General features: G+C 43.8%; 1 protein-coding gene across 2 annotated transcripts; it reads left to right on the forward strand.

The window, feature by feature from the left end:
* Positions 1-1,038: 1,038 nt before the first annotated feature.
* On the forward strand, positions 1,039-27,590 carry LOC119465280 (venom metalloproteinase 2-like). 2 transcript variants are annotated; one of them, XM_049655794.1, is made up of 14 exons: positions 1,039-1,249; positions 8,599-8,771; positions 9,414-9,503; positions 11,399-11,548; positions 14,668-14,707; positions 14,792-14,910; positions 15,110-15,181; positions 15,265-15,398; positions 15,483-15,532; positions 17,027-17,135; positions 20,094-20,246; positions 20,565-20,715; positions 24,768-24,887; positions 27,509-27,590. In XM_049655794.1, the coding sequence occupies exons 1-14, from the start codon at positions 1,159-1,161 to the stop codon at positions 27,572-27,574; spliced, it is 1,518 nt and encodes a 505-aa protein (XP_049511751.1). In that variant the 5' UTR covers positions 1,039-1,158; the 3' UTR covers positions 27,575-27,590. The 2 variants fall into 2 exon arrangements, with proteins under 2 accessions (XP_049511751.1, XP_037582006.1); XM_037726078.2 differs by having other exon boundaries at positions 1,040-1,249; positions 11,399-11,525; positions 14,654-14,707.
* Positions 27,591-27,947: the final 357 nt, after the last annotated feature.

Here is a 27,947-nt window from a genome sequence, read left to right on the forward strand (position 1 = left end):
TGCATAGAAGCAAATGCAAGCACATTCGTAATAAACGGCCTCACTAATAATGTCTTCTGTCATCAGTTGCCTTTAAAGCGACGCTTTCGATTTCTCACTGATTCGTCCGTGAGCGCCAAAACTCATTGCAGGAAAGGCAACTTACAAAACGGAACTATCTACGCATCTACGCACATGATGGAACAACGGCTGTGCATCTGCCCCCACAATGGAACAACCGCGACCGAAATACGCATTGTAGAACGCTACAGTTTACATTCGTAGTTGTGCCGATAAGAACAATGGGAAGTGCAACGCCACGCTACAGTAACGAACTAGTATAGATCTGATTACATTACACACGTTACGCAATGCATTCCCGGTCGTCACGATGGATAGGCTGCGGGCGCAGCGCCCGGCAGAAAAGGCTGCCGTACGCGAAGGTAAGCGCGAGCGCAATCGTGCCCGTAAGGCTGATTCCGAGTATCGGCAATGGCACAGCCTCAGACCGTCTACCACAGTGATCATAAGGCAATACTGTGCAAGTGTAGAGTCGTCCGTGAAAGTCTGACTGTGTTTGTGTAATCAACGGCTCCATGATCTAAAATAAACGCTATGCAGCTTACCGAATTGTGCGTTTATTCAACTTCAGTGTTAAAAAAATGCAATCCTAAACAAACAGTCAAATCACGCATACATCGCATCGGGTCGCTCAGCTTTTCTTGGGTCGTTGAGTGGCGTTGGCTTTGAACTTTGACTTTGATTCAGTTTGCATGGGAGGAAGCTTCGCGTTCAACCATATTTTTTTGAGAAAGGTGCTTTCATTTTTTAGCTATAGCTGTAGGGTGTAATGACACTTCTTACTTCCTAGGCAGCAAAATGTTCAAAATGCTAGCTCCGCTTTCCGCGACTCGCGACAGCAAATGCTACAAGAATGGCCACAGCTCTCTCGTGCGTGATAAGCAGAGACCTTAGACAGAAATACTGAGGTCACAGCCTGCCCAGTCGAGCCTTTCTTCGAAGGACATTACCTAAGTTCAACACCTGCAACTTAGTCGGACATCCACGAACCGAAGGACATTATTTAGGTTCCTCGCGTGCAGCTTACTCTAATGCCGTTAAATTCTCTCCATGCTAAATTTTAGATAAATTGGTCTGGCATAACATTTGGTGGTAAAGATGCCGCAAAATAGCATAATTCGCTTATTTCACCCGTTCTGCTTACTTGCTTGTTTGTCCACCCTTTTACAAGTGACGTACTGCGGCAAAAGTAAGTTCAATCCTCGCATGAAATTGATTTATGCAAAATATTTATAGTCACAAAATTTAATTAAATGCTATGCGCAAACCTCCCAGTGTAGCTTTGCGGACCTGGTGCAACATTTACGATATTGTTATTCAAAATTTGCTACTTGATGTTAGCAGCACTAAAAGTAGAAATGGATAGAATTTATTTTATGGAGGTGAGAATTGATAGCGCAAGGTGTCCTTAATATTTTACATAACGACATGCTTTTCAGTGATGGTAGACAATGTGGCTTAGATTTGGAGCAGACAAGCTGACCTAGCTATTTTAGTGGACACCTTACTGCGACGGTTATTTTGAGTCAATACATACTACACTGTAATTAGAGATTCCTTTCAATAATGTAATTCAAGGTTCAAGTTTGATAACATACGTGGTGATTCAGGAAAACGCTTATTTCTGAAGGTATACACGTTTATTACAGAAACGCAGAGCACCATACATAAAAAAATCAGGCAGAACCCATCTCGCGATGAATGTTAACTAAATTAAATTATCGGTTCTCACGTGCTATAACCGCAATATGATTATGAGTAACGCGGTAGTGGAGGATTGCGGGTTATTTTGACCACCTTGAACATGCACCCAATGCATGGTACATGGGCGCTTTTGCATTTCATCTCCATCGCTGTGCGGCCGCCATGGCGGGATTCCATCCCGTGCCCTCAAGATTAATGTCGACGTGAATGCGAGTAAGCTTGAAGCAAAGTATCGCGCACCCTAATTCAGCAGCAAAGCTTGCGCGTGGCCGCGTACGTGGATATTTAATATATATATATATATATATATATATATATATATATATATATATATATATATATACACATCAAATATAAACGTACGCGGCCACACGCAAGCTTTGCGGCTGGGTTAAGGTACGCGACGTCAACATCATTATGCAATCAACAAAAATTACGCGCCAGAAAGCTGAACAGTTTGCGCTCAGTGGTTAATGTCACAAGTGAAGAAACTATCGCCAGTCGACTGTTGTATATATATATATATATATATATATATATATATATAACGCTTGACTGACGATAGTGTCTTCACTTGCAACATTAACCAAAGAAACTTTCGCCAGTCGACCGTTATATATATATATATATATATATATATATATATATATATATATATATATATATATATATAACGGTTGACTGGCGATAGTGTCTTCACTTGTAAAGCCCGGGATACATGGAGCGAACTTTCTCGACGAACTTCACGCGTCAAGTAACGACGCGGCGACACGACGCAGGATGTTCGCTGTGTCGCGATACATGCGGCGAACGCCGCCGCGCGTTGGCCACCGTGTTGGCGGCGGTCCCGGCCGTCCGCTTCGAACTGAATTTGGCGTTGTCCTTGTAGAATTCACTTCGTTGGTAGCAAATGACTGCGTAAACGGCTTTCGCTTAGTCTCAGGCCGCTTCGACGACAGAGTATTATGGATAACCTTGAGTAGTTTTCGAGATCGCTTCTCGTTTCGAACGCGTCTAAGCCTAGCGAAAGAAATATCCGATGCCAGCGCCATCTATCGGGGAAGTCGGGAGATAGGCATTACGACAGTATGTGGCCTCTGAGATTAGAAGATTTCTGTTGAAGGTTGTTGTAGAGAACTTGCACTGCTTGTCTGTTTCCTCGCAGATCAGCGGATATGGGATGTACAAATAGAACGCGATTCCTGAGAGATCATACTAGGAACTACTCAATCGGTGCAGAGACATGCAGACACGGCAACACCAACGCGATTGCAGACGACGCGAAAAGGCGCGCGCGCGCGCGAAACACCAGCATGCATTGCGACCGGAACTAGTGCCTCCTGACTGGCTGTCGTCCACCGCTGCGCGCTAGACGCTTCCGGCGGCGGCGTTCGCCCGACGAAAATGTTTGGACAGGCAGATCGGCTGCGGACGGCAAATTTCTTGACGCCGGCCGTCGGACGTTCGCCGCCCGACGAAGTTCTTCGCTCGGACGCCGGTTATTCGCTCCATGTATTCCGGCCTTAACACAACCACTTCACTTGTAACTTAACCACTGAGCGCAAACTGTTCAGCTTTCTGGCGCGTAATTTTTGTTGATTTTGGTGTTTATACAAATAAATTATTCTGCGCTTTACGTACGTTCTACTCTAACTTTTATTTCATTACGGAGTCAACACAACCACTACCTGTTTCGGTAGAAAAGCAAGCTCTCAGCCGCTTTGGCACCGAATGCTCTCGAAATGAGCTACTGTACGTGCATTATCGATGACGTTTGCGCGCATGCCCATCTATACAGAATTCACTTCTTTAAGTAAACCAAGTAGTATCAAAGAAGAGATCTGCATATCTTACTGGCACTGCACGAACATTCTCTTAGACGTGTGCGTATACCCACGACAAATTATACGATGCCATAACTGGCGTGAGAGACTTTTTTATTACTGGTCTGCCTACCGGTGTGATTATATCAGTCTCCTGAAAAAGCATTAAACAGAACTGCTTTGAGCGGCAAAGCAAACATACGACAATGATGTGTCTGTGGACGAAAGCTTAAGTCGACTTGAGAGTAGGCAGCAGAGCTGGAGAAGAATTGCGCTTCTCTGGTTTCATTAGTTAAGAATTCTGTTAATTTGTGAATTCAGTTTCAACTTCGACATCTGAGTACTTGTAATGTAATGCGATATGAACGGGATTGCACCATTGATTTAGTAGATCGCCAGCGAAGCGTAATAGCACGATTGCTCTATCTGCGACAAGCCCACGTTTCATAGTATCGCGTGGGGGGCCACCGAATGGAAAGCAATTTTCGCGCTGTGAAAGCGTGCGAAAACGCTATTAAAGCAGATGCGGCATTTGTTACATCAATGAGGGGCACGTAGATTTGCGCTAGTTGCGCCTAAACAGGCATGGTGCTTCACAACACCCAGAATGAGCGCTGACGCTGTGGGGAAACACGGACTTAGCTGTGCAGCGTGCTTATGCCCTCGTATCCTAACGTGAAAAATGGCAGAACCAACAATGAACGTCGGACTCCCTTCCGTTAACACACTGCAGGATCTGTCTAACGTACGTGTAAGGAATGTTGGAGGGAGACGTCAGACATACGTTTAGCCGCAACATATAGTTTTCCGGATATTGGCTTACGGACTGGCCACGAGCTGCGCCGGTGCGTGGTCGGCGCTGCGGCGACAAGTAGCGTCCTGGTCAAGGCGAATGGGACGGTTGTCGGTGTCTCCACTGCGTTGCGGCGAGGTTGGCGGCGATGTAGCGAAGCAGTTCCCCTTGCTGTGAACGCGGCCCGTCGGTGGCGAATCCTTTTAGTCTGATCTCATCATATAGGCTTCAGTGGTAGGCGTCCGCTCCTCCGAAGTTATGGAAGATGGTGCGGTGGTTGGGAACGGGTCACAAGTGTTTTTATCCTCAGGACGTTGAGTGCGCTGACACGTGGACGGGCTGGAGGCTGTGGCTGCCGCTAGCTACGGAACTGTGGCGTTGCCGAGCCTTGGCACGGGGGTGCGGAGGAGGAAGCTGACGGCATGCGACAGCGGTGTTGGTCATTGCTTCCGCCTGGGGCTACAGTGATTCGGGCTGCGCCTAGGTAACTCCCAGTGATCGCCGAATTTAGTCTTTCACAATGTCTGTTATCGAAGCTAACTGAGGCTTTGACGTACGGAACAGTTTACGCAGTCGTTCGTGCTGGATGGCCCTAATTATTTCTGGAAGCTCGCTGGAACTAAGTGTTCGAACTTCGTACTTCGTTGGAAGTCTTTGGCGGTTATGTTGCGTAGTGCACAACTCTAGCGTCTTCTAATAACAAGTTACATGTGACTAAACCCCTGCTTGGCGAGTGGAAATCATGCATTCACGAACTGTGGTTCTATGAGCTAATCTTATGTCGACTTCGAATTTGGCACGCACATCTAACACGTAATTTTCTACGCGAAAAGAAAACCCACCAAATTGCGAGAAGTGCCATGAACCACTTACAGTAATGCACATTATAAAGACATGTCCACATACCGAAACACAGAGACGGAAACTTTTACAAAATCTACATAATTTGCATGTATACCTTTACACCCACCTTACTATTAGGAGACGACCGGCTAGTGCCATTTACCGAGTTGTTCAACTTTTTAGATGAAACTGGTTATTTACATCAACTATAAAGTAACACAGCTTTTACTGGCCTAACATTGTTTTTCGATTGTCTTGTGACTGGCGCAGCATGGCCTTAGTCGCTTTTGCGCCATTAAACCAGCATTAACTAACTTCTCGATGGCCGTGGCTTCCGTTAACGATTCCGATGTCTTGGACGGGTTCCTCCTTAACTCATTAGGTTCCTGCTTAGCTCCCCGTAGGAAGAAACGAACTTTCTTCTCCTCAGATATAATTATTCAGGTTGGCATGGCGGTACAGACGGCACATCTTTTCCGTGTAGACAGCAATGTTCTTGTTCAGGAGCTGCACATGAGCTTCTAGCACAGCTTCTACCATTTGCTTGCACACGACGCTCGTAAAAGTCTGCAAGAAGCTGTTGCGAAACAGTTCCCATGATGTTAAAGCCAACTATAGTGTTTTGAAGCATGTTCTCGCGACGTCTTCCAAGGAGAAGTATACATCGCGCAACATGTCGGCAGAGTTCCAGGTGTTGACCCTCGCAAACCTTTCCCATGTCTCCAGCCAGCTTTTTGGGTCTTCAGCCGATGATCCGCGAAACGTCGGTGGCTTGCTGGGTTTTTCCAACAAGGTCGGAGACACGGGTGATGTCATTTAGGCGGCTAACATCTCCTTTCTCTGCCTGGACGTCTCGGGTTGAAGTCCGTGTTTCGGCGGTAATATTGCAGCCTGCTGCTAGTTCGATGTTCGGTGGCTACGTTGAAAATGTTTTCACGGCTTGGGCTCGCAGGTTTTTCCGGTGCACAACGAAGCGCTTCCATCAGATGTGACACCAGATGTCACGTTGTAGTGACGGTGAAGAAAGACGCATTGTCAAAAGGTGGTTACTCTTTATTGGGCAAACCTGTACCCAGCAAAACAAATATCACTTGGCACAATGATGGCAACGAGCCCACTCGTCGATCGCCGAAAAATGGGATCTGCGGGTCAGGTGCGTCGGCGCTTCGGCGGGCACCAGCGTAATTGCTGGTGCCCGCGTGCCTTCCCCAAAGTACAACACTATTTCCGTCCGAATACAATCTGAGAACGCAGTGCTCCTTGACAACATGCGCAACAGATTGAATTAAAGATAACATTGCAGCAAGTTCCGATACATGTAGTCACGCCTCGCGCTTCGCGATAACTGAAGTTGCTAAGCTTGAGAAGCCGCGTAACCATAAAAAGGATCAGCAAATGATAAACCATGCACGCGTGTCAATATTTTTATGCAGATGGCGGCGGGTTGAAACAGTGGTGGCACAAAGTTTTTCGTGCCTGACAGTTTTATTTCAGTTTGACTCTCTTAGAAAATGATATTGATCACAAAGTGAGTCTTCTGTACACGTATGAATAGATAATTCTGTAGTAGTGTGAAACAACTCATGTTGTTTTCACTAATATTTGAGTGCGTAAGATGGAGTCTAAATGTTGAATTGCTCAATTGTCCCTAATCTTCGATCACATAAAAAAAAGTATAGTAGAGAGGGTGTTAGTATACTCAACGAAGTGGGGTTAAAAATGCAAAGTTGAAGTTACTTATATGTGCACCAAATGTTTCCGATTCTTGCACTATTTTGAAAATTCGCTATATGACGCAATGAAGCTTATGAAGAACTATCCCAAGTTGCAATCCAAGAATGTGTGTAGCATGCTTTGTGAGGTGGTTGTTTGGCACACGATGCTGCACTACATATTATGGGTGACGCTTCTCTTACCACTGTCTTACCACCGTACGCGCGAGTCAAAAGCATTAATTACTTCGTGCACTGTTTTCTAAACCACCAGTTCGTAACCCCACAAAGCGTCTGCGATCTCCTTTGGTCAGGGACGCGGCGACCAGAGGCGCAGCGTCTCATCACGATGCACTAGCTCTCGAGAAGGAAGAATGTGAGAACCCCCCTTAGCAACGTACAACCATAAGCCGCGTTTACATGAATGCGACAGATTGCGACAGTATCGCATCAAATTTCCTATCGCATCACGAGTAATGCGATGCGCCAGCGTTTACACGTAGCGCATCACCCCTGGTGCGCTGGTGGCGGCACACCCACATGCATGGAGGGAAGGAAACCCCAGGAGAGGCCCTGGCCAGCACGAACGTATTGGAGAAGGTGTGGCGGAAGTCACGTGCTGTTTATCGCAAAGGAGCACTGGGACGGGTACCCCAAATGTCCACGTTGCCATGGCAACCGCGCTCCTGAAGCTTTCGCTGCTGCTCGCGGTCTCTGAAAAATGAGATAAGATTTTTCCGCCGGTGTCTTTCCCGCAGCGCCTTTTGCTCGCGAGAAAAGCTGCCTTTGTAGTGTCGTGTGTAAGCTTGAAAGTTGTGTTTTGGGTCTGTGAGTGTTAGCGTCGGCCAGCAACAGATACACTCAAGCAATCACGGCGCGGATCTTCGTTGTCTTCTTCAATGCGCCACGGAAAAACACAGGAGCGTGTCTGCTTTACTAAACCGACTACATAAGTTTTGTAGGCTTTGTTTTGACGCGCGTCAGGAGCACACACTTCCGGCGGCTCGTAACAATGCAAGTTCAAAGTTCGCGCCCATCTGCTCCGGCGAGCTGCAGAACCCCTGATTGGAGGCGCAGAGAGAGGTAGCACACCAACATGGCTGCACTTCCGGCTTCAAAAAAGTGACGTCAGGGCCTCTCCTGTTTTGTTTCCTTCCTCCATGCCCACATGGAACGCAAAGCAACGCTTGCAGACGCTTCCGGCATCACGCCACGGCGCAGCTCGGCGAGCGCCCAGCAGATCAACAGCAAATTGCGTTTCCTATAATTCCTAATGCGATGCGATCGCCTCTACATGCACTGCGAAAGTTGACTTACGCGTCTGAATCCACCCCTGCCTGGCGCATATATGTGACGCGCTTTCCTAGCGCATGAGCCCCGTTTACATTGATGTGATGCGCTAGCAAGTTGATGTGATGCGATTCGCCAGTTGTCGCATTCATGTAAACGCGGCTATATACTACTGCCGTGTAATAGCGTGCAGTACCACCGGCAGCAATGAAACCACCGTGTGGTCTTTAGCGCTGTCTTAAACTGCATCATCTTCGAGATCGGCCAATGAAAATGGTTATACAGTTACATGAAGTCGCGGTTTGTTCGCATATTATACTAAACGGAACAAAATGACCGGCTGTCACTTATACTGTAACTTTGTACCTTTCAGTTCCTTCTGAGGAGACGCTGGTCTTTCCGAAACTTCTTGAGAGCCGTAACGACAAAGGGACAAAGGTTCTCAAGATAAACGATGCTCTCACACTGAACTTGGAAAAGAGTTCTGTCATGAGTAAGGAGTTTTTACTCCGGACCTATCAAGGACATGTTATGCAGCACACTTACGTAAGTTGCAAAAATGCACCTTTTACGCATTGAGTAATCGCAGGAAATGTTTTGTTTGTATGTGAAGCTGGTTGTGCCATTTTCGTAAAAATGTGCAGTTAATGGTACGTAGATACATAAGCTTCAACTAAGAATAAATAGAGATAAACGTTTTAGGTTTCAACCAGAAATGTACTCCCTCGAAGTCAGGCTAGACCTTTCTCTATGAAAACACCCATTAAGCTAATTCAATGCGTTTAATAAAGTACAGTTGAGGCTGATAATCGCAAATAGCACCCAATAAAGCATTATCCCAAATTTCTTGTCGCAGCTTTCCCATTGGGCTATGTATTTTCAATAGTTTATTTTTCTCTCCATTACACTTCTCTGATGCGCCAAGTTGCGATGCGTGTGACTTTTGTTCGCCTTGGAAGATGGCAGCTGGTCTCTCGCCATAGCTTTTCAAGTTAGTGATCAAGATAGCTAATCAATTTGCATGTCTTGTGTGAATCGTCTGCTGAAGTCACAGTAGCTAATATTGCGTGTCAGAGCATGGTTGAACGCGTTTGCGAATGATACTTATATTTTATTGCGTTGATAAAGCAGTCATGAACGAAGCAATACACACACGATCAAATTTCTCAACTTGTTTGTGTATTACAGCTCGACGGACAAGCACTGGAAGAGGACTTATATCATGACTCACAGCGTTTCGCATCCGTAATTGTGTCCGAAGAAAATGGATTAGAAGTGGTATGATGTATACTCCATAATTTTCTTTGGGTTTAAGTTTAAACATACCACCGATGTAATTATCCTACTTTGAGTGGTTTTATGGCCAGCCCTCTGAGGGGCAGAAGCAAGCTCACTGAAATCAGCTGGCGAATCTAACCACGACAGAATATACACGATATTGCTAGCTTGAGTGAGGCAGCACAGAGATATAAGAAAAGGAGAATGATTACAATTCTGGAGATTTTTAATGGGATTTTAGAGTACACCATATTTACCTCACCACAGACGTTCAGGTGACGGCCCACTAACGCATTGTCATTAGGTTGTGATAGTGGTAGTGGGCGGAAGAACTCACCAGCACTGCTTCACTCGGGTACCGGGGGCAAGTGTTTAATGTGCACTGTTTCTCTTGGGCCTTTGCGCGAAGAGTTTTTTTTTGTGTACTTCTCACGCAAGCTTGTAGTTTGTGATGTCGGGAAAAAGGCGGAATACCTGGAAAACAAGAAATCTCAGGGAGTCCTCGCGTTATCCTCGGTTTTTTACGCGCACTCTGGCATGGGACAGTAACAAAACCTGCTTATCATTTGTTCTTGTGATTGCGCAACACAGTCTAGCTCTCGAGTGGTAGAGAAATTTGTGTTACAGGCCGGCAAACGCCGCGCGCGCTTTGCGACTGAACGAAGACAGTCACTGTACCGTGCTTTGAACTGGTGATACGGGACTGTGTCAACCATGGGGGAGAGGACAACTTCCAAAGTTCAAATTTTGCCTAACTTATTCAAATTTCCTAACGAAATAAAATTACATCACAAAGAGAATACGAGTGAACTTTTTGTATCATACTTTTACTTGTAACGTCTCAGTGTAGAAATATGGGCTGAGACTGAGTGAAAACTGGCATTTTAGTGTGTCTGTGTGGTTTTCAGGTGAAATACTTATAGTCTATAAGCGCAAAAATTAATGATAGGGGATTTCTGCGACACTCTGGGGAAATAAGTACAATATACAAATGTGTAATAGTTTAGTTAACGGACGTGCTATTTAGGTGAAACTAGTAATTTTAAGTAATAATGAAAATTTAATCGAAATCTTTTTGTCTTCTCTGGTCTCTGTGAGCTATCAAACAGTGACAAAGAGGAACAGATCATTGAGCTCGACTAATATCTGCTGAGGTCACCTGCACGCGCATCTTCTTGGTAGGCAACAAACACATTACATCAAATACGCCTGTGTGCGCAAATTTACTTAGAAGTTAAACCCGGGTTGTCGAAATTAATACGAAGCTCGCCACTACACCGTCGTTCATAGGTCGTGTCTTGTTTTAGAATATTGTACAGAGTGAATTGATTTTTAAATATTATTTTTCTTATAACACATTTATATATGTATTCATCACGCGTCGCAAGAACTTTGCACGTAGATAACTACAATCACCACCAATGAGAAATGCATGCTGCGAACGCCTATTGTAGTTTATTGGCACTTAAATACGAAACGTTTACCCTTGCATATAAACAGTCACACAATGCTTTTGTCTCTACAATGCATTCTACTCATTGGTGCTGTCGTAGCACATTCGTACTGTTTCAACCATTTTTGTGTCTCTATTCTTGCTATCTGTTTGCATGGCTTACTTTTCCGGCTGTTATACCAAAGAGTACCGAAGTGGTTAGTAATACTTTATAATGGTCAGTGAGCATATAAAAAGTTCTATAAATGTCAATATGTAGGAACCAGAACTAGTAAAGATTCATCTAGAATATCCAGCCATTGAAAAACCAGATCGTGATGTTAAGTACGATTTGTGCAAATTATATCGATTGTCAGGATAGAAATTGGTAAGTTACTTATGTGTAACCATGAAGGAATCCAGCATGAGGCTAATACAGCTGACTCTCCCTAAATTCTATTAGGAGGGTGTACTCGGTCCTAAGTTTGCCATAAAGCCAGTCAAGGGTCAAGCAAGGTCGGCTGGATTAGGGGATGTGCCACATATTATCTACAAAATTGAAGACCACGAAGGAGTCTTCGCGAGAACAGGTAATGCTTGTAAAAATGTTAGTGTTCTGACATTATACATTTTTTCAATGAATTGATGCAGAGAAAAAAGCTCAAGTGTATCTAGGCGTCAACTTCGAATGGTTTTGAAACGTAATTCTAGGAGATAAGTGGCAGGTGATGATAGGTTAGCCGATGATAGGGCAGATGGCAAAAGCATTGGCTCCGTGAGCTCCTATTGATTCGTGTACAGTGGCTGATGACTTCAACTGTGCCACAATATTGAAGGCTTCTCAACCTCGTCTTACGCATAAAAACGTATCTATCAACAATTATAAAATATATAAAAAGTATAAAATAACCAACAAAGCGATTTTACACAGAATCACGACCGCACTTGAGTTGAATTAGGGGTGTTCGGCAGTTATAACATGAGTGCCAATATTCAGGTAACTGTAAATTCTGCATATTCAACCGGCCCTCTATAGAACTTACATGGATAATAAAAAGTCATTGTATTTAGTGGAGGCCGAGGTGGTCATGATGTATTGCGAACTTAGAAAATTAGGTGTTGCCTTCTTACTTATTTTGACACAGCATTGTAAGAGAAGTTCCGAGAGTGACATATTGCCTAAATATTCAAATTTCTGAACGCTTCCCCAATTGAACTCCCCAAGAGTGATAACGGCTTTAACGATCAGACTTGTCACGCACTTTTGGCTTTGCGAAAGTGTTTGGATGCTTTGATCTTAACGCATGAGTTGCTCGTAGAAGGTGTGATTATTATCATTACTTAAAGCTCAGCATTCGGGGCAATCACTTATGCGGGCATTATGAGTCACGTAGCCAAAATAACTGCTGCCGTACAAATGACGCATTATAAACACTTGTAAATATTTCGGTAAAGCCCATCTTACAATCAATGAATGTTGACGGTAATGCGATTAGTTTCTTTAACTAATGTAGCAATACACCGCATTGCCACCGCAAATACACGCAGTGTAAATGTGGCCTGTATGCGGCCGTGTTCCTCTCTTGTGCTTCCTACAGAACACGCTGTGCCACCTATCCGTACCGTCGTGGGGTCCGCGCGTTGCGCGTGTGTGAGTACATATTCCTGGAAGATTATCGGAGTATATATGACGCAGTTTCGATTGCACCCAGCAAAGAAAAATGTTTTTATGATATCATGAGGTAGATACAAGCACATGTGCCGTTTATGAACGAAGGCACAAAGACAGGCGGCTGAAGCCGACATAATAAAACATGGCGACCAAAGCGTCAGCAGCAGCAACACACACTTCATCCTCAAAGTTTTCGGTTTGCCCATCACCGCTTTGTCGCGACAATACTTTGTCATTGAATAGAGGCATATACCGAGTGGCACTTACCCAGTGAGCCATGTTGGAGGGAAAACGATTAGAAAGTCAGGTAGTCCACTCAATGTGCCTGAAGTTTTCAAAGAATGATAAACACATTAAAAATATATATGGGTGCAAACGCATCTAAGTCCTGCGCTTCCTGCACAGTGGGACGATGGCATGCGGACAATGAGATGACGGCGATGTTGTGACGACGACGGCATGACCAGAGTGAGATGACAAAACTTGAATGACGACAATGGAGCGAGACTGAAATGGCAGCACAAACACGCGCACATTCCTAGCGGCCCGAGCAGGTCGACAACTTCGGCCACTAGGTCGGCGTAAGGCGTCAGCAGAGAGACAGGGAGATAGATAGACAGATAGATAGGCTGATAAAGACTGAGCTAGGCGATGAATGCTAATCTCATTAAAACCAACAAGGTCATCATTGGCACATGTAAACCGCCTGTAAGCTGTCGTCCTTGAAAAAACAAACATCACTTATATCCTACATTATAACACAAACTAAAGAAACCTAAACAAAGAGCAGGCATGAAGGTTATCGCCACAGCTTCCCATAAATTGTCATCCATCGGCCCATTAACAAGTGTCATTGAGAAAACGATTAACATTAGCGACTTATCAGTGACATAAGTATGTCCTATATGTAATAGGTGCCTGTCACATCCCATTATCATGCGCCATGTCCTACAGGCTGTTTCACTTAACTTGGGCCATACTTTAAAAATATGCAAATGGCTATGAACCTGGACAGAACCAAAGTAATGGTGTTTGCGGTCGATTAGACATACTCAGATTATTTTTGCATTCCGACTAATCAGATCATTAGTCCTCATTAATTAATGAACTTGTCAATTATTATAATTAGATTAAAGGTGTCCTTGAGAAAATTGTAGAGCAAAATGCGGAACTCCCGATACAACTTTCTGTTGCTCAAAACGTGCTACATAAAAGTGTTTTTCCGAGCATGAAAGATGCCTGCGAATACACGTAATGTGCCTAGAGCTGCCAGTCGTGCGGCCATTCGAACAGTAAATCGAGCACATGAAAGTAGAATAATTTGAGCAAGAACAGTGCAGCAGGGAGCGTGAAATCGCTTTTTCGAACAGGCGCAGCGAAATATTCAGGACCCTGTATATACACTTATTTCTTGTGTATACTATCATGCTGCTTGAAATAAAGTTACTTTGGAAGTTTGTGATTGTTTGTGTCGGCACCTGCCGTCTCTGCTTTTACTTCGTACTTCAAGTCTATAACTCTGCAGACAACGTTGCGGAGTCGATAATCGACACATTGCTTTCAACTCAGTGCTTCGGCGTGCATGTAAGTCGACAGTTAGCGCTTATGACAAATCTGGTATGAAAGCTGACGCGGGGCCTGGCGCACGGAAGCTGGCAGAGAGACGTAGCTTCCTCCTGTGACTGAATTTTTTTCGTGTGGATCATAAGGTGACATGATATTACAGACGCTACTGCAGTTTGTCGTTCAGCGTGGTGGATATTGTTAGGTCGATAAGTTGAGGTCATTCGGGCAGCAAGTTTTGAGGTGCGTGACGTGATCAAATCTTCTAAGTGCACGTAGTTCCTGAACGCTCACACACAACTCCACTCGTTGCTTAATTGGTGCTTGCCAGACCTACGCGTGTTCAGTGTCAGTAGAATTCATAGCTGCTGTGGTATATGTCTTTAGGAAATTTCCGCTTTAATGTACAAATACCGAATCTTGTGTGAAACTCATTAAAGTTAAACGAAATGTTAATGTTGAGTCCTGGTGATTTTATTCTAGGTGCTACTGAGAAGGAAAGAGCGAAGCACAACATCTCTGAAAGGCAGAACCAAAGTAAGTATGAAAGAACTGTGTTGCTTGAAAAGGTTGTGCTACTTTTTTGCTCTTGTAGTTTTGGAACACGTTTTGTCTTTCTAGATGGCGCCAGACCAGCGATTATATATCCAGAATTATTGATTATGGTCGACAGCACCTTTAGAGCGCAGTTCAGGACGGAATACACCTTGCTGAAGTATTTAATAATCACTCTAAACTCCGTAAGTTGTTTGGTTATCTTCCGGTAGATTTAAACTGATATCACTAAGAAGGAATCAAGGTAACAATAAACTCTGAAGCAGGATATTGCCATTTTGTTCACAGTGGATATTACAGGCTGTTGAGAACAGTCCATAAGATATCCATGCAAAAAAAAGTTTGATTGAAGCAGGGATTTTTCATGACATTTCTTATTTTCAGGTGAATGTGCGATACCTGACGGTATCAAATCCATCTGTGAGAATCAAGTTTTGTGCGATGGAAATCCTTACTGTAAGGGACACTGTTATGCAGCTAACTATCGTTCATTTTTTAACTTAGTACTGTTCCTGTGTACCAATGATTTTCTTTTGCAGGCAGCTGCAGAGAGTTTCCTGACACGTTCTGGAAATTATGTTCAAGGCATTCGGTCACTTCAAGGTCTGCGAGACCATGTTCATAACAACACTGAAAAATATGGAATATACGACGGCGTTTACCTTGTAACCGGGTAAGTAACATACTGGATAATGCATGACGTTTGGCCCTTGTTTTAGTGTCCAGTGTACATTTTGTGTTTCGCAACTTTTCCCAGGCTTGACATGGCTGAGTACTCCTATTATGGCTGGAATGGGAACTTGCTCGGTATGTCTGTGCGCCAACAGATATGATATGGTACAACTACCCAAAGATCCTGCAAGAAATCCGCATTTCTCAAATAACTGTCGTCATGGGCGTTTGTGACATTTTATTAGATAACAATCTGCCTGTGTTCGGCTGAAGAAGGCTGTGGAGTTCGGAGCGAATTTCATGAATGCAACTAGAGATTTACCACATAAGACGAAAAAAAAGAGAAGGGTATATTTTCCATAAGCACAAAACTCTGATGCTTTGTTCGCTGCATATTCAGAGTAATCAACCTTCGCTTTAAAATGTAATGACTCTCTGTAAAGTATACTCATTGCAAATGTACTTTAAGCGTTTTGGTTACACAAACGTGTGGAAATCCTGCCACGTTATTTCGTGCACCCGCAAACGAGAACCATGTGTTCTCAATGATTGCTTTAAAAAACGAGCAAATATCTACCAAGATATAGATTTGCGCTGCTGAGCTGGACATTGCGGTTCAGTTACAGATGGGGTAGTGGCAATTTGCCTCCAGTGAAATGGCAAAAGGCTTGTGTACTTAGATTTAGGCGCTCGTTAAAAAAAGCCTAGATGGTCAAAATAATCCGTAGTACACAACTACGGCGAGCTTCAAAATATGACAGCGTTTTTGGTACGTATAAAACCAGAATTTTTCATTCCTTGAAAGAAATGGGTACTGAAGTGGCGGGGTGCTTCGAAAAGCTTTCGTAACAGCAGCCACACTAAACGTACACCCGTGAGCAAAAGTATACGGACCAGGGGTTGCGCGATAAAGTCAATGTCTTCCTCTGCCTGTGATTCGCCACTTGAAATTGAGGACTACAGTCCAAACTTGGCTTTGCGAACTTTTCAGTGTACTCTTCAATTGCTGTTTATGCTTGTTAATTACTAAGAAATTCAATTTTTAGTGACCCTGTGGTTCGTATACTTTTGCACAAGGGTGTACATCTAATGTGAAATGTTGTGATAAAGCGCATGATTATAAAGGTTCAATTTTCACCTCAAGAGAAGAGTAAGAAAAGAATATTTCAGATGCATGGCGCTTACTTTCATCATGTTGGCTGTACTCGTTAGTGTAGGGAGAACTAATAAGTTAATGTATTTCAGTGTTGAGATTTTTACGTTGGCACGGAACAAATATTTTTATCTGTACATTAGCTATCCGAAGATGTGTTATGAAATAGGTATTTGTAAGGAAGAAATACGGCATATACTTGCTATTTATGCGTCAGTGTTTAGTGATACGAGTAGTTTTTACTTTATATAATTTACTTACTTTATATATATATATGTACTTTATAATATCCTTATCTTCGGATCTATATCAACAGAGAGGGTAACATGTGATCATGTGAAATATTACCTATAGATATCTGTACGAAAAATATTTCTTTAGAATATTTTTAAGTGTCATTGCATCAACTGTGTTTGTACTTTATGATGCTGTTATTTTGCGACAGAAAAAAAGCTATTCAACGCTGTTTTCCGCAGGCTATGCGTATATTGGGGGTATCTGTAGCTGGCAGAAAGTTGGCTATGGTGAAGACTCTGTGGGAACGTTCAAAGGCATCCGGATACTGGCCCATGAATTTGGACACTTGTAAGAATATTTTCATGTATGCTCTTATTTTCATTCAAATATATATAAATACTGTACACTCTTGCCTACCGTTCTCATATATCGATTGATGAACATTTATTTGCTTCGATGAATGTGATAAGCTCTACCGCATTACCATTGGCAATTTCTTACACTGTTAAAATTTTGTGAAGTTACTGTTGGTGTCCCAGAAAAAAATTGTAAGCTGAACATACCGGTGCTGCAATAATGCTCACTTGAACTTCCGAACAAGATAAGCGTGCGGACAAAATGAGATAGCAAAACATGATATCTCAGAGGCATTATTACCACATGATATATTGCTTAACTTTAGCTATATTCTTTAGAGAGGAGAATATCTTTTTTATTGCAAAAAAGAGGGAGCTGAAAACTGATAACAATAAAATTAAATAATGTATACAGTACCTTCCTATTTTCTTCCACCACTTCTTTAGTCAATTCCCAAGAGCATTAAGAACATTCAAGCCTAAGCCCTTAAGATATGTCTTGACTTACCACGCAGTGCGTCAATGGCTGAAACCATCGCCATTGCGCAGTATTACCCAATTACGACGCACATTACCGTTGAGAGAATGCGTACGCATCTCAGACACTATGCTAGGACCCCTTCCCACCACCTGGTGGCCTCACTGCTGGAAGGCCCTGCACGACATTTAGCGCTACTATCAGTCCACATCGTGCGTCGTTTACTTCAGGGTACGCACCTGCCGCCAAGCCAGTGTTACATCCGTGGTGTTTGAGCCGTCCGCAAGTACAAATAACGATTCCAGGACTACAGAAGAAGATTCCAGGACTACAGAAGACTACCGGCCCCTGCTCCAAAACAACTGAGCTCACTCCCCTTTCATGAAAAGTACAACCACGTGCACATCTATACCACTGGATCGACTACGTCGTCCAGTTCAGGTGGTGCGGTGGTCACATCAACGCGAGGAATAACACTGCGCTTCAAGACATCGCATGTCACGACGTCTACGGTGGCAGAAGAAACGACTCTGCGTCGTGCACTGGAGATCATTGATTCTGAAAAAGCTAGAAAATGGGCTGTATTTTCTCACTCAACAACGACATTACAGTGCACGCAGTCAGTTCTCCAACGCGGATCTCATGAACAGCTTACATACGAACTCGTGCAACTTCACCAACATGTCCAACAAAAAGGCCACGAGGTTGTCGTTCAATGGGTACCTGGTCATAGTGGAATCAGTGGCAATGATTCCGCAGATAACGCTGGTCGCACATCACATCAAGAAGAGCACAACGTTCCAATTCCGTTTTCGAGGACAGACGATGCAAGGCAACTTCGACACCTGGGACGCAGTCTCCCACTGACCGAGTGGAACTCGCCAAACTTAAGGCATACATGACTGCATCGATTAAACCCCTCCCTGCAACTCCGACCTCCATTCGGGCTTCCTTGACGTGAATCTTCGCTTCTCTGTCACCTTTGGTTCGGAGTTGCCTTCACAAAGGCATACTCTACATTAATTGGAGTGACCGACAGTGCAGCATGCGAGGTCTGCTGCACCAAAGGAACTATCGACCACTTGCTCTGCCACTGTCCACGATATGCCTCAGAAAGACAAAAACTCGCTAACGCGCTACGAAAACAGGACAATCGGCCACTTTCTGTGGAGGTGCTGCTGGAACACCGCCCCCATCGCTCGTCGGCCCACAAAGCGGTGAAGGCACTTTTGTGCTTCTTGAGGACGACGGCTTATGTGAACGTCTTCGACTACTAGTGCGATACCACACGCGTCAGCGAATTCACCGCTAATTTCCTTCTTTCTTTCCCTCCTCTCTCACTCCCTGTCATCTTTGTGTTCCCCTTTCCCATTCCCCCGGTGTAGGGTAGACAACCAGACGTTATTCTGGTTAACCTTCCCTACCTTCTGTCTTTCTCTTTCCTCCTCCCTAGAGTGGATACCTGACAATCCCTTGTACAGATCAATTCACGAAACGCTTATGTAAGATCAAACTTGCACTTGTATTTGAAGTGAATAAAGACTCAGGACAACGGAGAGATCGGAAGAACTTGTCCCTTGCGGTGACTTTTGCAGTGTACCTGCGAGCAAACTGTTTGATGCTCATACAATCATGCCATAAATCATGCATCAGTGATCAATATTAAAGTATTGAGACAACTCACTTTTCAATAGAGCCCGTCGGTCATGCAACGCCATGCTCGCTTCGGGAGATGATAGCCAGGCCAAGTAAAGGACCGAACAAAACAAAAAAGCTGTTATTTTATACGCATTTCCCCTCCTTGCGTAAACTGTAAGTGGGGACATCACACTCTAGTTGCTGCTTGTGCATTCACTGGTAAATAACCGTTTCGTTTTAAAAAGAAACATTTCTCATGGTTGGATTGAACCTTGGTTTCCTAAGACAACAGCTCGGTGCTCAAACCATTAGGTCGCCACCACACGCGTGCATCTCTCGTTCCCAACGCCAACGAGCTCTTGGAGACTCTTGGTGCAGGCGCCACGTCTTCTAGCACGTGCGCGCCAGAGTACAAGCGCGCAAAAGCGCATAAGCGCAGTCAATTACGTTTGACACACATGCTCTCATGCGAGAGCTTTGTGGTTTTCGAAAGTTCAATTACTATGTTCGGTGCTGGCACTCTATCGCGTTTAGCCTTCGCATTGGCTGACGGTTTAGGGGCGTGTTCATCGCCAAAGTGTGCTGTGCGTCTCATATCAAGGTGTGCTCTTTGGTCTCATCGGTTTGCCAAAGCTTCACGCACACTGATTCCCACAGTGCGTGGCTTAAGGATCTCTATCAATAAAAGCACCACATTCTCAGGTATTTACGTAATAGACATTATTTACAATTGCATATCAAACTTAAGGAATCATAAAGAACCAATTGATCCCTCTTGCTTTTTCGAGTTCCCGGGTGGAGTTAATAATTTGGCACTCTTTTCATGTTATATAGGCTTGGTTGCCCCCATGATGGCACTTCGAGCGGCTACTATACCTCAGTGAGCTGCCCCTGGAATGATGGCTTCCTCATGAGCTACATGGAAACGGACAGCAGAAGCATGAAGTTTTCTCACTGTTGCAACGAAATGATCACTTGGCTTGCATGGTAGGTCCCTTCGGTTTTGTGCCAGCATGAACCTGTAAAAACATTTCGCAGAATATAATGGAAGCAACTTATCTTGTCGCACGAAAGAAATTGGGCAATCATGAATTTTATAATGAAAATCATAGATTCTGCAATCATCGGTTTCTATATATCTGCTGTTTACAATAATTATTTTTGTGCGCTTTAAGCAGTTTTTCAGGAACATCCAGGGCAAAAAGTTCACATTCAAGTTATTTTTGCCAGATTTTTTCCGATTTATAGTTCATTTGATCAATTCTTTGACACATCTTTGCTTTTGCAACACTACATTCAATACAGGTCCGACCGCGGCAAATGCCTGCTAACCGCCAGCGCGAAGAGGAAAATCAGGAAGAAGTACTTTGTGAAGCTCTTTGTTGGAAACATAATGACCAGAGACCAGATGTGCAGGCTCTCGTTTCCTAATGTCGCAGAGACCCGTTTTATCCCTGTAAGTCATTCTGTGATGTTTATTCATGAAGTAATAACAATAACAACATAAGCATTGTTCACATGTCACGTTAGAATAAATCTAAGTTGTAATATGTAGCTTGCAACTTGATTTAGATGCAATGAACGTAAATTTATACTGGTATACGGTATTTACGGTAGTATACGGTATTAAAATTGTATTTAGGCTGGTATAATAATGTAAAAAGGTATACTGGCAAAAAAATAATATGTAGCCGTCAGGCATAGCTCGAGGAAATGCGGAACTTTTTTATCAGCTTTAGTGCTTCGCTTTTGAAAGAGACTGCCAACATTTTTCATTAAACGTCCACTGTTTTATTCAATGGAAACCTAACGCATGGCTCTATTACCACTAGGTTGTTTGGAAATTGCATGCTGCGACAAGTTTATGTAGTTGCCTGACTGGTGATGAGAACTTGAGTTTACCGCCATCATGCATTGAATAGAAAACATTTAGAGCACTGAAATGGGCACAAAATTAGCCTGCTGAAATAATTTCTTCTAAGGAAAATGAAATGCTGAGAACAGTGCAGATACATACACCTTATTTTACGACATAGAAATCGAGATCTACAGTCTTGATGAGACGGGTGACGAGTTAGAATTGATTTCACTGCTAGTGACACCCACAACCAAGCGATATAAATAATTGGGTGCAGGTAAAGCGAAGGAAAGATCTACTAAATCAGTTATAAAAACATTGACTATCAAAGACTACGCAATACGCGGCTTTTATAAAACACGAACGCATTTGGACTGCAATTTATATCAGATAGTAGAAGCAGTTTCGAAAGCGGGAATGCTGCCTATAATGAAGTTCCCAAAGAACTTTGTTTAGTGAAATTCCGGTGTATTGTCATCGTTGGAAGTTAACGAAATAGCGGTGGGCCAATTGGCATCGGAGGCCTATGTAAAAACCACACTAGGACCGTGCTATGTGGCCTTTCTTGGTCTGGGGGAAGCGCAGGATAAGAACAATTTTTTGGAACATCTTCGAAAAGAAATGAGTTGCAATAGGGGCGCGACCATCTCTACTTCAAACGCGTGAACACGAAATGGAGGGAAAGGTCGGGAACGTGTGGATACCATAGGGAAGAGTAATTAGAAGAACAAATAGTAAAGTCGCAATCAATAAATGCAAAATTTGAGAAAATCAGAAGGTAAATTAGTCGCAAACAGTGAGTTTGAAATATTCATACAGTTTACCAGGACGGTAAGCAAAAAAAAAAAAATCAGGAAGGAAACGTTGCGCGGTAGCGCAAATGGCAGTGCCATGCTGTTGGAGGCCCGTGTTGGTTCCACAACGAGATTATATTATGCAGGTGTCACACATTGTGGGAACTGTTGCACGGGAAGCTTTAATCAGCCACCAAGGCCACTTGGGGCATTAAGGCAGCAGGCGCTCGTAGATTTTAGTGACGAACGCGTCCCTCAGTCACCATGGAGGACCTTGCAGAGTATGCAGTACTTTAGTCAGCAATTAAACGTGTTTTATCACACGAAATCACGCGCTTGTCCTTTGAAAAGTCCACCGCAGTGCCATAGCACCACAGTACAACGAGAGACGCGAATGAATTTCAGCAACAAGCACAGCCCTTAAATTTGACCTTTATTGTCATGTCATCGCTGTTGTTTCATCGTTCTCAATAATTCGTCGTCATACCCGTCACGTGCATGATCGAGCGCCACATGTTAATGTTGAACGAGGTGGTTTCCAGTGGAAACGTCCATCTTGGTAGTGCGGTCTCAAGTAGAGTGGTTGCTAAACAGCGACGCCATGCTTCACAAAGAATAATAAAACCTTTGCCTAAACCGATTTCTACAGCATGTTACCGCAGTTTATTTAGGTATAGGGTACGTGTCAAGGTCGCCTTCAAGCTGCCATATACGGTAAGATAGAAACACATACAGAAACGGCAAATTTGTTGACTCTACACTGTGTGACTCTACACTGTGTGACAAATTGTGACTCTACACTGTGTGACGTACGATGGGACATTGACACTGTGCAACACTAGAACGCCTTCTCAGACTGCGTGACTATGCCCACAGAAACAGTTCTGTTTTGTGTGTCTGTGTGATTTTCTTTTTCCTTTTTCCCCCTTTTTTATACTTATTTTTTCTCTCTCTCCTGTCGAATCCCTTTACCCCTCCCCCAGTACAGGGTAGCCAACCGGAGAGAATGTCTGGTTAACCTCCCTGTCTTTCATTTACCTTTTTTCTCTCTTTCTCTCTCATACAGAAACGGCAAGAGAGAAACAGATACAAATAAAAACTACGAAGAGGGGGTAGAGCCGAAGAAATCTAGCGCTTTGAAACATATCAGAGCTTAACATTCACAACAAAATGACACACATGTCTTCTGAAGAAGGAATCCGCAGATGAATTAGCACATTTTAATAGAATGCCAATACATTTACCCAGTCAGAAGAGTATAATATGTCCACCTTTCAATATCAATGCCGTTCCAAGCTGATGGGAGCGTTACCTGGTCAGTGGTTGAGATATAGGAAATACGCCTATTATTTTGTTCTTCTTTCTCGGGTTTTACGAGTCAAAACCAATTCTGATTATGAGGCACGCCGTAGTAGAAGGCCCCGGATTAATTTTGACCACCTGGGGTTCTTTACCGTGCACTACAACGCAAGCACACGGGCGTTTTTGCATTTCGCCTTCATCGAAATGTGGCCGCCGCGGCTGGGATTCAATCCCGGGATCTCGTGCTCAGCAGCACAACGCCTTAGCTGACTGAGCTACCCCGGCGGGTAGCCTATTATTTTCGGAAGGAAAGCAGGGAAGAACCAAGGTTCTTAAAAGCATGGGTAACTATACTATATTACGTAAAAAAAAGGAGAAAGCTAGACCGCAACACATCCACCAATACCTCACCGGCTGAAGCAGGCTAAGTGAATCTTCAGTCGCCACCCGGTTTTTAAAGGCGTGCCATTAGAAATCAGCATGATAATTATCAGCAGTAGCAGAATAATGCTGGGACACGAGCGCGAGCAGTAGCAGAAGTGAGGCGGTGGCGCGAGTGACCACGTGGAATAGAACGCTCAAGTGCTGCGTGAAGCCGAGGCGCTGGTGTGAGACGACTGAGAGAAGTTGACCACGTGCTGTGTATTTAATGCTGAAGCATCCTCCTCCACCGCCGCATTATTGCCTAGCTGAATCGAATACGGACACTAAGCCTCGGCTCAAACCCATACCTTTTCAGTGCTTATCTGATGTTGGAAAGCTCAAGCTCGTCGATTCACTGCACGCAGCCGTACTCTTACCTATCCATAGTTTTAGAGAAAAAGCACTGACGGCGCACTGACCACAGCTAACTGAAACACCACGCGTGGTATTATTGAAGCTAATTGTTGCTTATCGCAGGGATTCCCGACCATGTGCAGGATTAGCGAACGAATGTGAAACATTCTTGGCAAGTTCAATCCAGTTTTCTGTAATTATCTGATCGTTTTTCTGGGTCGATCCCGAAGGTAGTAGAGTCTACGAAACTGTGCCGTTCCCATGGGTATGTACCACTGTGTATATTGCGCTCCTTAGTGAACTTCTTCGACGACAACTTGATTCGCGTGCCACTTTTACAAATAAGTGTGAGCTCCTGGGGCCGTTGGGTATGTGTCACTGATTGTGTGCCGCTCTTCAGTGAATCTCTTTGCGCCATCTTGGATCATTGGGTATCACAACAACAAACAAAGACATGCGTTGCACCCCGCATCAAATTGCAACACGTCGCAACAGGGTAAATCGTTTGCTACTGAACAAAAAAAAATGGTTAACAACTTTTCTCCACCAAACTAAGCATGCTTAGGATTACGTATGTATACATGTCAACCGGAGTTGAGTGCGCCTAACCTTTGTTAGAAAAGTGCGAGCACTCACTCGCGGCAGGTTGTATTCACTTGCACAGAATTCCTTTCTTATATACTAGATGAAGTCCACGTCGTCACAAAACGCCTCAAGTTACCTTGACACCGAAGAATCGAGAATAACAAGTTTAACCTATGTCTTTTTTATTTTCAGGACTACAGCGGCAATGAGAATTGCATGGCAAGGTGCTTCATGCCTAAATCAGTTTATGGTTATGAAACATATATGCCAACGTTTCTCCCAGACAACTCTCCTTGCAAGGAAAACAATGGGGTACGCTCACAGTTACATTTGGAGCTGTGAAGGAAAGAAATGAAACAGACAAAAATATGTGCACAAGTCATCGACGATGATTGTCAATGTGAACGAATACGCAAACGCTTTAAGAAAGCTATTCGCTTCATTAATGAAATGGGGCCCTTGATGACGTATATTTCTTGCAGTGAGGACATTTAGGTAGCGTTTGACTTTTTACAGCGTTATTCTGTAGAGAAAAACGCCGTTAACGAGCACATCTCCTGCAGTATTATAGGTGAATAGAAAACTTTCAACGTAGCGTGCAAAAACGAATTCCAGTCGTACAGGCACTAACTCGGAGGATAGCGACCGCAGTATAACATTCACACACGAGTAACCTTTCATGAGGATTGAGGAGGCCTGGTAGATTTAGCGTGAATGCAACCTCGGTAACGCTGGAATATCCTGCACTAAAATAACAAAGGTTCACAACCGTGTAAGCAGCAGTGAGCTGCCAAGGCAGTTTCTCCTGTCTTCCGATTTATGCACACATGATGGTGATTCCCTGCCACGTTACCACATCTTTTTAGACCAGAACCACAGTAAAATATTCTAAGTTTTTACATGTTTTTCCAGCGGGCTGTTAGGTTTTTGCTCCGAAAGCCGATATTACCTCAAGCACTTTGTTAAATGCCTAAGCATTTATACGCTTACCCAACAAGAAAAACCATCCGTCTATCCGTCCCTTCGTCCATCCGTCTCGTAAAACGATCGCTTTCATTGTAGAGCCCACCGCAGCGAGCGACTTTACCTTCGTGCTGCCTTTCGCTTTTATGCAAAGTGGCGGGAACACGGCGCTCGCGAAGCTATCATCACATGCCGTACCCTGCCCCTTTCGCCGACCACTTTCAAAATGCGTGGCCTGCGCGTCACTCTTCCACGCGAAGTGGCTAAAACATCGCATGCTGAGCTCTCTGCAGCCGACACTCATTGTGCGCATCGCATATCGCTTCCAAGATGCGGCCGCGCGGCCATGCCATACGCAGCCGCCACCGGAGTACGTTTGATCATGGTTCATAATGGTTCGACGCCGATGGATAAGGTGCCACTGAGCGATAACTGTTTATACTAATCGGTACGTCATCAGCGCACCTGGCCGCCGCCACCTGTAGAATTTTGCTTGATTTATGAATGCACCTTGCGCCGCCGTCCGCACAAGTTCGTGTCACCGCAGCGCTGTCGTTTGCACAATCCGAATCAAGTTTCATAACATTGATTTTGACATCGGGCGGCGTGGAGATGAGCAAGTAACACGATGCTTACGCATACTTAGGCAACTCACAGATGAGTTTCTTCGTGACTTTTTCTTTTCCCGCACATCATCCATTACCTGTTCCGATTCCAGCACTAATGAAAACCCATCGCCACTATTATTCTCACAAGTAAGGTCACGAAGGCCAGATGCGAAGAATAATATTGTAACATCAATTTAGTACAAAGCCCGTATATACGCCATACTGTTTAAACTTTGCTGATGCATCGTCCATAGCAGGACGACCATCTTTCATGAATTCAGTTTTCCCCAACGACGGGCAAAAATTTTAAGCGCTTCGTATCACGCCTGCGTAAGAGGGATAAAACAAGTGATTAGTTATCCTGACTAATGCCCTTCATTAACCAAACCACTTTATTTTACAAACCTATCCACCTTAACGTTGTCATTGTTCCGTCAAAATGTAAACATAGACGCGTGTTTTAAGATACCTCAGACCAGTAGGAAAACGTTCTCCGCGATTAAGTTACCGTCTCTGTAACGAGGAAAAAGACGACAGTTGAATAATTTACTCCAGATACTTTATATTCACCCACTCGAAAGCTTGTCTTTGCCATCACATAACCCAACTCAATCATCCCGTTTTGTCCTAGAGTAAGCTTCTCTAAATACACACGAATAACTTAATAGAAAACTTTCGAGTGTTTCTGTTTCCACTGATATGTTTGCTGTGAGGACATTGCTCATAGCTAAGGGAGTGATACTAACGAGTAAGCATAAGTTACTTTAGGTACTTGATTGTTCTTACATATTTGACCCTGGTGACCACTTCTTAAGTGCTGCAGTAGAAGTATCTTACCGGATGTATACATGTCAAAAAACTGTGGGCATGTAGATAGAACAAGTCATGTGGACTTGTCGTGACCTCTCCAAATTTTATATACACACAGCGAGAAGCAAGTGCTCATGTCTATATGTTGACATTGCTTGTGTTTGGGTAATTTTACTGGTATGGTAAATGCGTTATAAAAGTGTGTGATAGATGTGTTATTTATGGAGCTGTACCCTTACACACTTATTCCGCAATGCAGAAAACAATCCGTCACTGTGAGTCTTCCTGCATCACTTCGAAATATGCGAAAGCTTCCCCTTCCAAAAGAGGCCTTTCTGTGTTTTATTCAGTATGTTTCAGTCTAAACTGTCGTTTTCCATTTTAATAGAGGATTGCGGTCAATCGTAGGAAAATGTCTGTCGAGAAATTGTTTACAGAATGACCAGCGCATTGAAGGGAATGCACCATTCTAGACCACAATACAAAAAGGCTATATTGAACTCAGTTATTGTCTTGAAACATAGTCTTACATATTGCTTTACACATTTTCAGACTATCTGCAGAAACGGCGACTGCGTCCAACAGAAGCTCAGGCGAATCCAATACCGACCATACTAATGAATGCATCATTAAACGAAGTTTATTCCCTGAAGTTTGCTTTCTCTTGTCAATCATGCCTGATTCGGGTCAGCTGGTCGTGACTTGGTGTTGCGTTTATTGCGTAGTTTATTTTCACAGGCTGTCTTTCAATAAATGTTTCTGAATGCTATAATTTCTACCGAATATTGACCTAATACTGAAGCTGCACGTTCCTGTAGGGTAGCTAATGTACTATAGTTAGAGAAATATTCCGACGTGGTTTGTAGACACGCAACAGTATCTCAATAAGATATAAAACATTCTATCAATATTAGGCATCGAATTTAATCACACGGCCTAGCAGTCCGCGTAGTATATTGCTGATCTCGAGACGCATGTTCTATCACCCAGT

Source organism: Dermacentor silvarum, chromosome 9 (genome assembly GCF_013339745.2).
Source record: "Dermacentor silvarum isolate Dsil-2018 chromosome 9, BIME_Dsil_1.4, whole genome shotgun sequence".
Classification (NCBI taxonomy): Eukaryota; Metazoa; Arthropoda; class Arachnida; order Ixodida; family Ixodidae; genus Dermacentor; species Dermacentor silvarum.

Bases quoted from the DNA above. Each gene is read 5' to 3' on its own strand.
- LOC119465280 (XM_049655794.1), top strand. From the start codon at position 1,159: ATGCCGCAAAATAGCATAATTCGCTTATTTCACCCGTTCTGCTTACTT. The intron at 8,772-9,413 runs GTAAGTTGCAAA...TGTGTATTACAG, and splicing joins ATGTTATGCAGCACACTTAC to CTCGACGGACAAGCACTGGA. The intron at 17,136-20,093 runs GTAAGAATATTT...CATGTTATATAG, and splicing joins GCCCATGAATTTGGACACTT to GCTTGGTTGCCCCCATGATG.